The 13791-nt window shown below is 40.7% G+C and overlaps 1 protein-coding gene across 1 annotated transcript; it reads left to right on the top strand.

Moving 5' to 3' along the window:
- Positions 1-9706: 9706 nt before the first annotated feature.
- Positions 9707-13546, top strand: LOC113442851 (uncharacterized). The gene has a single exon (XM_087915625.1). It carries the CDS (start codon positions 11634-11636, stop codon positions 12693-12695), a length of 1062 nt encoding a protein of 353 aa, XP_087771751.1. The 5' UTR covers positions 9707-11633; the 3' UTR covers positions 12696-13546.
- Positions 13547-13791: the final 245 nt, after the last annotated feature.

Raw genomic sequence — 13791 nt, 5'->3', positions numbered from 1 at the left:
ATCTCAGGTTTTCTGATAAAATGTAGACTCATGCTAGAAGAATGTTAGGAAAATGTCCTGGTGAGCATGTAACATATATGCCTGTTCAAGGATCCTTCTCACTGCTCTTCCTTAAATGAACAAAGCCAATACTATCTGGGCAGCTTTTAATAATAGACACAGATGATTTTTTTCTTCCAGGCATAGGGACTCAGGTGTTGAATGACTGAAATATGATGCTGTCCCATGGAGAATGGCAGCTTCATGAATTAGGAAACAGGTATAAGTTGCTCAATTGGCAGGAGGGGAGGCATTTGTGTGAGCAGAACATAAGGACCCCAAAAGTTGAATTTTTCTGCAGGCTAGCATTGTAGGCTTTGTGGACTACTTGTATATTTTGAGCTCATAAGAATTCCAAAGCTCTCTCTCACCCCAAAATTATACAACTACTTTTTTGTCAACCATTTCTGCATGTGTATAACTGTTAGAAGAAATATCCAGTTCCAGTTCCAAGGTGGGAAAAAGGCACTGGAAATAAAATGAAGGCTGGAGGCTGATTAGAAAGAAAGATCCCCTTTATTGATGAAGCAGAACCACCAACCACATGTGATTGTGGGACAGCTGACAAAATGGAGTTTAGAGTGGTGGGTTTAATACCTTCTCGGTTCCCATGAAGTCGTGTAAGGGTCATGGCTGGCTCTGTATAAAAAAGAGGAATGCAAATCCTAGGAGTTTGAGCAAATTTTGTCAACTTTTGTCTTGATTGTGTTGCTTATCTGAGTTTCTGCCTGACCCAGTCTTTCTGAATGGATTACCAAATCTGCATTTCTATAAACTAGCTCCTCAGTTTCTGCTTGGGGCAAGGAAACTGGGACTAGTTTCTGCCTCCCTTAAGGTTCCCCCCCAATTTCTCCTTTAGGGGAAATATTCTATCCTGTCTTTTTAATATTCTCCAAAATATATTTAATATTCCCTAAAATGACAATTGGTTCTCTTTGGCAGAATGGGATTGGAATACCTGCCAGGATCGTTCTCTTGCAGTTGGGTGGTGCTGAATTCCATTTTTGAATATTGAAAACAGAGGCCTGATTAGATTTTGGAAAATACCCTTAAGTATCTTAACTACTGGTACTAGACCTAATCTTCTCCAATCTGGCATATTTCAGTTGTATTGAAACTGCAGTTGCATACTGCATAGCTGGAGATATTAACCTAGGGAATTATGAAAGCTAAATTTCAATCTCTGGACTGTTGTCAACACTATAAGGGAGACTGAGTTAGAAAACCAACTCCTCAGGAAGATTAATATTATACTGTAGGTTATGTAGTAATTACAACATCATACACATCTCTCATGTCCTGGTGAATCAGAAAGGTCTCTTTTGAACTCTACTCCTTTCCCAGGACTTAAGGAATGCATTTGTCCTTATTGTTTACTTAACAGATTCTGGATATTTGCTTCAAGGCCATCTCTTGGCTCTGGGTAAAGAATGAGACAACTTGCCGTGGCAAACTTGCCACAGATACAAATCGCCACAACCAACTTGTCACAAGACAACTCGCTGTGTGGCAATTTATCAGTTCAATTTAATTATTTAAAATAAAATTTAAAAATAGATTAATTTTTGCTATTCACATTTCATTCTCTTCCTCCTTTTTCATTCTTTCTTTAATGATTCTATTCCACCATTTCTTTGATATTAATGTAATTCTTATCCCGCAGTAAGTTTTCCCACAGCAAGTTGACCACAGCAATTTGGCTGTGGTGAGTTGGGCATGGTGAGTTGACTGGCTACGTTGACTTGTCATAGACCCATCCGTAGTGGAGAAAGGTGGGATTCAAAAATTACTACCGGTTCTATGGGCGTGGCTTGGTGGGCATGGTGTGGCTTGGTGGGCATAGCTTGGTGGGTGTGGCAGGGGAAGGATACTGCAAAATCTCCATTCCCACCCCACTAACCTGCTTTCCAGCTCTGTTCTGCTGTGCAGAGCAACAAAAGAAGACCCAGCCAATCAGTTGGGGCTTGGGAGGTAGAGAATATATGGAGGCGGGACCAGTCACAGGTGGTTCTCTGAACTACTCAAAATTTCCACTACCGGTTCTCTAGAACTGGTCAGAACCTGCTGAATACCACCTCTGGTGGAAATGGATGGTTGCGGAACCCTGTACTATTAACTAAATGAACTTGGCAATCTTATAAACTCTGATGTCTAACATTATTACCTTGTAATTTTACAACACATGTACTAGTCAGCTACATAACTGGCTGAGGCCTCACAGGTGTGATGAGGAGCAGATCCAGTATTACAACAGCTCTGCCTATGTTAATAGGCCAAGTGGGCAATTGAGATGGGGAGGGAGAGATAGATGCATTGCAGTACTACAACATTCGATTGTAAGGGTGGGCAGACTGCCAAGTACTCAAATTTTCATCATATGATCTAAGGAGCACTGCAGAAGACAATTTACATAAGTCCTTTCATTCATCATGGTCGTAGTTTCAAAATGTCGCTGAATAAACGTTCATTAAGCAAGAACTACCTGCTGTTTAATCTTGTTTAACTTTTCACAATAATTTCATCAAGAAAATGTTCCCTGATCCTCAAAGCAAATCTTGCCACTTGGGGATTTTGGGATTTATATTCCCAAGCTTTGTGAAATTTTGCGGGCTGAGATTGACTAATCTAAAGTCATCCATATTTTAAAATGTATCAAATGTTAATTTCTATTCCTTTCGATTTTTCAACACTCCTCACTAACAGCTTGCTTTCCATTGGATGCTGCCTTCACATCATATGCTTTTCTGTTTACAAAATTAATCTGTTTCTAATTTTGTATAGCTCATTGAACTATAAAGTAACCAGGCAGATTGGACTCTCAAACCATGCTATGTCACAAACACCTAACCTAGATTAACAGGTTTAATTAAAATTAGTCAAGCATGTGAATACATCTGTTAGATCTTTATCTGACCTAGTGGCACATTTTATGAATATGGCTACCAGTGGGAATCAAAGTTTCAGCAGCAATCTAATTCAGAACCAAACTACAAATTACACAAACATTTATGTGATAAACCCACTGCATTTATGCCAGGAAACTGGTGCATTTAGAAATGATTTAGTAGCTGCTTCAACCATCTGCCTTTTGACTTTCAGCTGCAATAACTACAAGTTATTGTTCTAAATAAATTAGGTTTCCCATCTCTTGACTGCAAAAATCTAGACAAACGTTAGATAGTAGCAAACAGATAGAGAAAACTTTTTGTGATATAATTTGAGAAAATTTCTGTCAGTGACTAAAATCACTCTTAGCATTAAGGCTTGATGGCTTGTTTCAATGAGCCACTGATTAAATTGTCTCATTGAATTAAATTGATCACTGGTTAAATTTATACAGTTTGCTAAGCCATAAAACATACCTTGTAAAACAATGAGTTTGGAATACACATGAAAAGCTACTGTGGTACAATGTCATATGAGAAATGCATAAGAAACAATGATATTAGTCTTAAAAGCAGTATGACTGCCCCTGAAGGCCAACTTTGGAAGATTACTGGGCTTCCTTGTGTACATTATTGTTTCTGTAAGAACAGACGATTGGAATAGGTGGGCCAGGAGGCAATCCAGCAAGGTACTGCCTGTGTTCTTTGGGTTAGCTCAAAGTCATCCGGCAAACATTCATGCCTAAAATTAGAATTCACAATCTAATCCAGCAAGTTAATTGCTATATCACACTGGCTTTCAACAATATACTGTATATCTTGTCTATTCTGTATCACTGCCCCTTAATTTATAATGAATTATAGAGATGCAATACTTGCATGGTTTAACAGTGGTCCCCAACCTTTTTTGTGCTGCGGCCCGGTACTGGCATCACAATCATCCGCGGCCCGGTACTGGCATCAGCACGCATGGCAAGGTGAGCCGAGCGACCAGCCAGCCATCCCCCGCTTCTCCCCGCCACTTTCAACTCCTCCTTTGCACCTGTGTCGATGGGCTTAGCGACGGCTCCGGGACGGTCGCTCGGCTCACCTTGCCATGCGTGTTGAAAGAATCCTCGTGCCTTAGTTTTGTTCGAAGCCCCTCGATGAAACTAAGGCGCGAGGATTCTTTCAGCACCCAAACGCCACTTTCTACCCGGAAAAGCTCACCGGAAGCACTTTTTCATCAAAACAAGATGGCGGCGCCCAGCAAACTGGTGGCCCAGTAGAAATTGTTCCATAGACAGGTACCGGTCCGGGGACCGGTAGTTGGGGACCCCTGGTTTAAAAGGTTAATTTCAGTGGAAATATCTATTTAAGATTTCATACTTCATAGGGAGTGTCCTCTATTGAAATTAATTGGGAAAATTTTACCTACATAATGTCCCTTTTGATAGTTTGTTCTAATATTATCCTTATCTAAACCTTTAGGGGAAACTGTTATTTGTCATGTTTCATTTTTTGTTACAAAACTATAAGAGCCATTTTTAGAATTAAAAGTGTTCAACAACCTAAATATAGCAGAACAAAGATAAGTGGCTTTAACCGTCTCTGGGATTAGTCTGCTCCTACTCCCTGGATTAATCTGAGGACCAGTTGCTAAACTACAAGTATTGAATATATATAAAACCAATAGATTTCCTGTGGGCATTGAGGAAGGGGGCTAAATGCATTTTTAAATCTATTTCTTGATTTTGGAACAGGAAATTGACAGAATAGATACAGAGAAAAGCTAAGGTCTGCTTTCACATACAACAGATAATCATTTACTTTGAAGGTCAGGTTGCAGGCTGCTATAAGCATGCTTCTAAAATAAGTATAGCTTTTCTTTTTATTTTAAATACTTATCTGAATCACTACCTTGTTCTTGTTTTGTTCCTTCACAAAGGTTTCCAATGAACAGTTTTCTGTCAAAATAAAAGTTTAGTATCCAGATTTACAATCCTTTCCCATTCCCCTGACTTCCTTTTCTTTTAAAATAATACTATACAGCAGAGTTTTTCAGTCTCAAGTGCTTTAAGATGTGTGGACTTCTGGAAACCTCCAACTAGCACTCAGAAGTTAGTGAAGTTGAGAAATATCACTTTATACTATCATATGGCATATTAAATGCAAAGTGATTCATTCAGCCAGGCTAATATTCTTTTATCTCCATACTAAATATGAGAGTAGGTTTCACTCTGTGGACCGTCATATCTCTTCCAAACATGGGTTGAACATAGAGGTGGTATTCAGCAGGTTCTGACCAGTTCTGGAGAAATCTATAGCGGAAATTTTGAGTAGTTCGGAGAACCGATAAATACCACCTCTGACTGGTCCCGCCCCCATCTATTTCTGCCTCCTCAGTCCCAGCTGATCGGCTGGGTCTTCTTTTGTTGCCCTGCACAGGAGAACAGAGCTGAAAAGCAGGTTACTGGGATGGGGAGGAATGGGATTTTGCAATAACCTTCTCCTGCCATGCCCACCAAGCCACGCCCACAGAACCGGAAGTAAAAAAATTGAATCCCACCACTGGTTGAACAGGATTGTTGTCCCTATTGGGATGAGAAATTTAATGAGAAAGAAAAGAGTTTGTCACAAAGTATCTGCCTGGATCAGATTAATCTAAGATTATAACAAAGGAAAGTGATACAACAGCTTTTCTCACCTGGTTTTTTCCATAGGTGCCCCTATTCATGCTCAGTTCTATGTGAACAAGTAGGGTGATGCTGTACATCTACAATCAGTGCTGTAAGAAAAGGGCACCAGGGAGGCCCAAAATGAAGGTACAAGTATCAACAAACTTGGAGGAATGTGAATTGGGAGAAATTAAAAAAAAATAAACATTAGAAACAGTCCAGTGAAGATAGTGATCCAGGCTTCCAAGGCCAACATTGCTGCTGTCTCATTCCAAGAAGCAACTAAGGCCTTACTCAAAGCAGGCATTAGAGTCCGAGGAACACTCCCAAGTTCCACCTGAAACCTGATAGGGTCTGTTAGGTATCTGGAGTGGACCAGTGGGGAAGAAATAACTCCAAAAGGGGCAAAGAATGATTGGTCCATGGCAAAGAACTAATGGAAATAGCCAACAATCCCTGATCACACACGAATGCCATGAATGTTTGTTTAATTTATTTAGCAAGCTAGCTAGCTAGCTAGCAAGCAAAGACCAGATCTAATGTCTGGCCTCCACTGTCAGTCAGGGCAGAAATAATTTGAGTTGGGTCCATGGTTGTCATGGTGCCATGAACTCTCAAGCTGCCTCTGGGTCTATGCTCAAAGATGATTGAAATCTCCCAGGACCGAATCCCTATGGTACTCCATCTCCAACCTGGCCATGGATTCCAGCAGCTTTGATAGGGAGGTTGACTTACAATAAAGAAGTTTTGGTTTTTGCAGCCCAACTTCACAAACAAGGCTTCATACCTGGCAATCTGCCCTGAAAGCTACTAAGGTTTCTTGGATCATGATTGCCACATCTTCAAATTGAGCCTGGCTCGTGGCTGATGCCATGCACAAAACCCAGCTGGGCACATATGTGGAGAGAGGAACATTTCCTTCTCTTTAGGCCCAGACAGATTTTGCTAATCTAGACAAGATCAACCCTCTGCTTCACAGTTAAATTGTGAATCAAGTTTTATTGAAGGCTGACTGTACATTTAATCAGCAGAGCTGAAAATCAGGGTCACTGAAATGCTGATGGCCAGCCCTCTGGGTAGACCATAAGGGACTGGACACATCAGGGTCACCTTCCTTGAGAACCGCCCCGGTCTCCTGCCATGTCTCCTACCTGTCACCACTAATGAATTGACTACTACTTCTCCTCCAGTCATCCAGTTTCCAATCACTTAACAGCAGGGGTGGGATTCAAATTTTTTAACAACCAGTTCTGTGGGCATGGCTTAGTTGTTGGGTGTGGCTTGTTGGTCATGTTATGGTTGGGCGTGGCCAACCCAATGTCACTCACATTGAGGCCTGGCCTCTCATGACCATGGGGATGCTGTAACAGTTATAAGTGTGAAAAAAGGTTATATGTCACCTTTTTCAGTGCCATTGTATCTTTGAATGGTCACTCCACACAGGCAAAATACCAGCAAAGGAGGAAAAAAAACTCCAGAGACGTTCCAGAGACAGGAAGTCTAGTTCTGCCAATAATGTAATAAGGGTTAGTGGAGAGGCAGTTTCTGTAAGCAACATCAGAATGTTTCCTTTCTGCTTTCCTTACAGGATTAGGCCAGTAATTTCTTTTAACAATCGGTTCTGCGAACTGCTTAGAATGTTAACAACCGATTCTAGTGAATAGGTGCGAACTGGTAGAATCCCACCCCTGCTTAACAGATAGGTCACTTAACAGATAATCAGAGTTGGAAGGGACCTTGTATCATCTAGTCCAACCCCCCAGCCAAGCAGGAGACCCTACACCATTTCTGATGGTGGCAGTCCAATCTCTTCTTGAAAGTCTCAAGTGATGGCGCTCCCATAACTTCCAAGGGCAAGCTGTTCCATTGGTTGATTGTTCTCACTGTCAGAAAGTTTCTCCTTATTTCCAGGTTAAATCTCTCTTTGTTCAGTTTCCATCCATTATTCCTTGTCTGGCCTACAGGCGCTTTAGAAAATAGCTTGACTCCTTCCTCCCGGTGGCAGCCCCTCAAATATTGGAAGACCGCTATCATGTCTCCCCTGGTCCTTCTTTTTACTAGACGAGCCCAGTTCCTGCAACCGTTCTTCATATGTTTTAGCCTCCAGTCCCCTAATCATCCTGATTGCTCTTCTTTCAACATTTTTTTTATAATGTGATGAACAAAACTGGATGCAGTACTCTAGGTGTGGTCTTACTAAGGCTTTATAGAGTAGTATTAGTACTTCCCTTGATCTTGATTGTATCCCTCTGTTAATACAACTTAGGATTGCATTAGCTTTTTTGGTGGTTGCTGCACAGTGCTGGCTCATATTTAGCTGGTTGTCCACTAAGACTTCAAGATCCCTCTCACAGTTACTGCTATTAAGCCTGGTTTCACCCAGTCTATATGTATATTTTTGGTTTTTCTTACCTAAGTGTAGGACTTTACTTTTCTCTACATTGAATTTCATTTTGTTAGATATGGCCCAGTGTTCTAGTCTGTCAAGATCCATCTGGATCTTGAGCCTATCTTCTTGGGTGTTAGCTATTCCTGCCAGCTTAGTATCATCTGCAAATTTGGTAAGTTCCCTTCTATTCCCTCATCTAAGTTGTTAATGAAGATATTGAAGAGTACTGAGCTTAAGATGGAACCTTGTGGCATCTGCTGCTTACTTCCCTCCATGTAGACTGAGACCCATTAAGGACTATTTGTTGAGTACGGTTTGCCAGCCAGTTGCGAGTCCATCTAGTGGTGGTGCTATCTATCCCACTTTTTTCTAGCTTACTAAGAAGTAGGTTGTGGTCTACTTTGTTGAATGTCTTGCTGAAATCTAAATATATTATGTCCACAGTATTTTGCTGGTCTACTAATTTAGTCACTGTGTTGAAGAATGAAATAAGATTGGTTTGGCATGATCTGTTTTTAACAAACCTGTGCTGACTGCTAGTTATCACTTTACTTGTTTCTAGATGTTGGCAGATCTGATTTTTATCTTTTCCAGTATCTTCCTGGGTATTGATGTTAGGCTGACTGGTCTATGGTTTCCTGGGTCTGGTTTTTTTTCCTTTTTTGAAGATAGGAACCACATCAGCTCTTTTCCAGTCCTCTGATAGTTGCTGGTGCTCCAGGATTTTTGAAAGATATAGTGCAGTAGTTCTGAGATGACCTCTGCCAGCTCCTTTAAAACTCTGGGATGTAATCCATCAGGCCCCGGTGATTTGTTTTCATCAAGATCAGACAGTTGTTCTCTTACTATTTTTTTTGCTTATTTTAACTTTTATTTCTGGTCTGTCTTTTACAGTTATATTTTTGGTGGGTTGAGCTATAGTTTCTTTTTGTGTGAAGACGGATGCAAAGAATGATTAAGCAGTTCTGCTTTCTCTCTATTGCCTGTTACTTCCTTGCCAACTTCTCTCTTTAGTGGACCGACTGTTTCCTTGATTTTTTTCTTGTTATTTATGTGTTGGAAGAAACTTTTTTTATTATCTTTGACTTTTGTTGCAAGTCTTTGTTCGTTCTGAGCCTTTGCTATCCTGACTTCGTCTTTGCAGATTCTGGCTATCTGCTGATATTCTGCTTTAGTTGTATGTCCTTCTTTCCATTTTTTGTACTTGTCCTTTTTTTCTTTCAATTTGCCAGAGAGATCTTTGTGCAGCCATGCTGGTTTCTTCTTGGATTTCTTGTTTTTCTTTCTCAATGGTATTGTACTGGTCTGGGCTTCTATGATCATACTTTTTAGAATTTCCCAAGATTCTTGAGTTGTTTTCCCCTTTAGGATTTTCATCCATGGAATCTTTCCCAAGTTTATTGAAATCAGCTCTTTTAAAATCCAAGACACTGTGTCACTATGTTCTGCTGCTTGTGTTTGTGTTATGTTGAATTCTAGTATGACATGGTCACTCTCACCCAAAGTTCCTGCAGTTTCAACTCTCTCTCATTTCTTCTCTGTTTGTAAGAATTAAGTCCAATATGCCTGTCTCTCTAGTTTCACCCTCTACCTTTTGGACAACAAAGTTGTCAGCTAGTTTGGTTAGGAACTTATTTGATTTCAGTCAAACTACACATCATACCATCAGAAAGCTGGCATCAGCCGCAGACATGCTTCTGCCTCACACTCAGCATCTCTTTACCTAGGCACTAGATAACCCACTCGCATTCAACCATCCAGTCACCTGCTGTTTCTTACTCAGGAGAAAACAAGCCAGTAGAGAAAAATTACCCAAAACAACCCACTGCTACAATCCCTGCTCTTACCCAAGAACAAACAGAAGCATCCCAAGGTAACAATCTCCCTCCAATCATAACTTTGCCTAGGTTTTGCACAATCCATTAATTTTATATGTACAAGAAATATTATTACAGTTTACATAGGAATCTTAAGTGATATGAGTGCCTAAAGAGTCCTAGGCCAAATGTCTGGAATTATACTGCACAGTCTGATTTTTTACAAGTTTCCCCTCTGTTTAGCAAAACCAGCTATATTTCTGTCTCCTTCCTATAGAATATAATCAAAGTGAGTGAATACAGAAAGAAAACTGGGCATATATGTGAAAGAAAAATACATGGAGTCAGGAGAGAGAACGGAGAGAGAAGAAGCAGAAAGTTTTATGTGTCATTGTTTTTATTTATTTATTTGATTTGTCAATCGCTTACAAGCTAATAGATATAAGTATAAACTTGAGTAAGAATACAGGAAATAGGTACGAATAAATGGGGACAATAGGACAGGGACGCTAGGCACAATAGTGCATTTATGCACACCCCTTACACAAGCCCTTGTGTTGTGGATATTTGCAGCGAAGTTTGTTATCTTCCTTTCTTAGACTATTTTAATGACCACCTGATTTTTCTGCTTATGAGCTATTGAGAAGCTTTTTGATCTTACTTTGATCTTCATACTAGGCCTGGTGGGACAATACTTCAAAATTGCTTTGAAGCAAAAGACTAACCTCTGACCATCATCAGTAACAAGACAACCATAGAAGCTGGTGGGAATCTTGTTCCTGAATAGGAGATCTCCAGGAAATATATATTATTTGTATGCTAGATTGGAAAGCTGGACACTGTACCAGAAAAAGACAATGGCAAGCCACATTTGAGAAGAAACTTGCATTGATGTAAACCTGAAGTCACCAAGAATCAAGCTTGAAGGATTAGTTATCTAAGCTATACTTTGTGCACAAGTATGTCTTATTGCAAATATAAGGATATTTAGACAATTTATTCAGTAAAAAGCTTCCTCATTTTACTGGCCAAATTCTTTAATGTCAAGGCTAGTAGATTGTTAGCTGACAGCTGAATCTCAGAAGCAGGAACATTTGCTAGCATATGAACATTGCACACTTTGTGGCTTCATTCAGTGCTATAGAGTTCATGCACAATGCAGCAGACCAGCATGAAAAAAATCCTTAATATTTGATTGACTGTGTGCCATCCAGTCATTTTTGATTCCTAGCAACCAGAAAGATAGATTTTCTTCGTGGTGATTTATCCCTAGCCTGTTTTTTCAGGTCTTCTTCTGTGTGCTTTGCTTGGCATAAGTACGCATGGTTCAGAAGTGAAAGGTTTTTTGTTTGTCCAGACCTATATGCAACTGCCGGTAATGCTAGCAATTATATTTCCTTCCACTACTAATATGCCAATCAGTGTGTCTTCCTCCCCCCCCCCCAAAAAAAATATTTATTTACTGAAAAGGCAATTTTTTTTCTTGGCCCTGGATTTAGTCTATCAAAAATCAAGCAGCGAGTGCTGAAAACAGAGAAACTAAGGTATGAATGACCTATCTTACAGAAAATGCCAGTGCTCCAGTTACAGGTCTCTGATTCCTTCCTCCTCTCTTGTTCACTCAAGTTGCCTGTTGTTGTTCTTCAAGGCTAAAGTCCAAGGAAGCTCTTAGCTAATCACTTGACAAAGAGCTCTTTGTGATGGGTTCCTCTGGGGAAATCTGACTCTCTTCTCCCATCTGTAGAAGCTGACAAGGATCTGGAGTGCAGGACGTAGATCTCCATTCCTTTTCTGTGGGCTTTGCAAGTGCGCAGCAAGAATAATTTCTGCTGCAGGCCTCTCAGAAATGTATCTCTCATTTATAGCTGCTCTTTTCTTTTCTGTTCATGGGGCTGATACGTCGAAGATTTGCCCCCATCTCTGCTTCTGCTATGAATCCTCCAGTTTTGTGGATTGTCACAATCGGCACTTGGTCCATGTTCCTCACGGCATCCCTCACAATACATGGATGCTGAATTTGAGACACAACAACTTGAGTGGGCTAGAGGTAGGCTGCTTTGATGCTTTGTGGTCTTTGAAGATCCTTCTTCTGTCCCACAACTCCATTGCAAAGATTTGGCCCCAAACATTCATGTCCCTGAGTTTCCTGGAGAAGATGGACCTCAGCTACAACTTGTTGGCTCACTTACCACATGACTTCTCAAATGAGTTGACTTCCCTAAAGGATCTCAAGGTGGCCCACAACTGTTTGAGAGCTTTGGGTTTTGAAAGCTTGCAGTATATGGAGAACTTGGAGAAGCTGGACTTGAGCCACAACCTGGTCACTTCGATTGAGAAAGGGACTTTCCGAGGACTCTCCAGGCTCCGACATCTCTACCTTCAGTCTAACAGGCTTGCAGTTATCTATAATGGCTTCTTTTTTATGCTTCAGAACCTGGAAGTTCTTTTGCTTAACAGCAACAACATCAGCTTTATCGAAGTAGAGGCTTTCACTTCATTACACAACATGAATTTTCTGGCTTTGACTGGCAACCGGCTCATCCACCTAAAATTTAAGACCTTCCTGAATATCCAAACAGTAAGCACACATATCCAGCTGGCTGGTAACCCATGGGCCTGTGACTGTGATCTCCAAAGGGTTTTTGGCAAAATCACGAGTGTTCGGCACCTTCATGTGGACGATTATGAGAACCTCACCTGTTTCAGTCCTTGGCAATTAGCTGGCTCGCCTCTTGTTTCTGTGGACAGCCAGCTGTGCATGGCAGAGACAGCCACTGTCTTGGTGATCACAGTTACTGTCCTGGTGACAGTGATTGCTGCGATTGTGATGGCAGAAAGGAACAGGAAGAAGAACCAAGAGAAGAACTGGAATGAATTGGAAGGGCCTTTTGACTCGCAGGAGAAATAAGACAAGAGACGAGAAATAGACTTTGGGTGTTTTTCAAATGTTGTTTTACTATGATTCTTTAAACCTGATCTATAATTCCAAATTCTGCTTAGCTTTTTTCTTTTTAGTCAACGTGGCTAAAATTCCAGATGTATTGGAATTGCTCGTGGGGCAAGTGACGTCATGAATTTACGTCACATGTGTAGTGAGGATGTCATTGCACAAATGATGTGAATCACGTAATTTGCATCAGTCATGTTGTGCTTATTAGATCATGTTCTTTGTTCTATCTATTTATGTATTTTATTAGATTTATATTCTGCCTTTCATTCAAGGTGACAAAGATACCGCTTCGTCCTCCTGTTTCCCCCCCCCCCCAAACAATAATCCCATGTGCTAGATTGAGCTGAATGAGAGAACAGCTGGCCCAAAAGCACCTACCGGTACTAGGGAATGGCTTTGAAGGACTGGAGGAAGACCCAGACAAGTGAGTTCATCCCCAAAAACTAATTTGAGAAAATGTCTCATAGAAGCTTCTTTCTGATTTACAGCAAGATAAATGAGGGACAGGGAAACACATGCAGAGTTTCAAGTTTCTGTTACTGTTCTAGTGAAACTAGTTTTAGATCTATAGAGCATTGGTTTCTTGGTCTGGTCTACCTTATAGGCTTTCACCCAGAGACCTTCCTTGATGAGGGTGGACTAGAACCCTGGCTTGTTTTCTTACACACCTTCCCTTAGTTTGTCAACCTGGTTTCTTTGTGATGAAAATTGTGCTAATATGATGGGATATCATGTCATCTCGGCTTGTACTGGATACTTGGTTTGGATTCCACGAATGAATGAATATGAATAAATGAATGAATGGACACAGAAAACATTTTTGTTAATTATGGCACTACTTGGAGAAAGGGAGCCTTACAACAATTATTTGTGCACTGGCAGCTTCTGATTGAGAATTCAGCAATAATGTAAGCTGCCTTGAGAATGCTCTCAGAATTTCATTTGGGGAAGAGGTAGGTAGCATCAACCATTTTTAGCCTGCAGTCGCTTGATAATACGAGTGCTTTGTAATCAGCACTGTGGGCCCCTGCCCCCAAGCCAAACTCAAAGTGCT

The sequence above is a fragment of the Pseudonaja textilis genome, chromosome Z (assembly GCF_049901715.1).
Source record: "Pseudonaja textilis isolate UNSWEBS1 chromosome Z, rPseTex1.2, whole genome shotgun sequence".
NCBI lineage: Eukaryota > Metazoa > Chordata > Lepidosauria > Squamata > Elapidae > Pseudonaja > Pseudonaja textilis.
This window is presented reverse-complemented; position numbering and strand designations above follow the sequence as displayed.

What these genes read in the sequence shown, in the direction of transcription:
- LOC113442851 (XM_087915625.1), top strand. Translation starts at nt 11,634, where the DNA reads ATGTATCTCTCATTTATAGCTGCTCTTTTCTTTTCTGTTCATGGGGCT.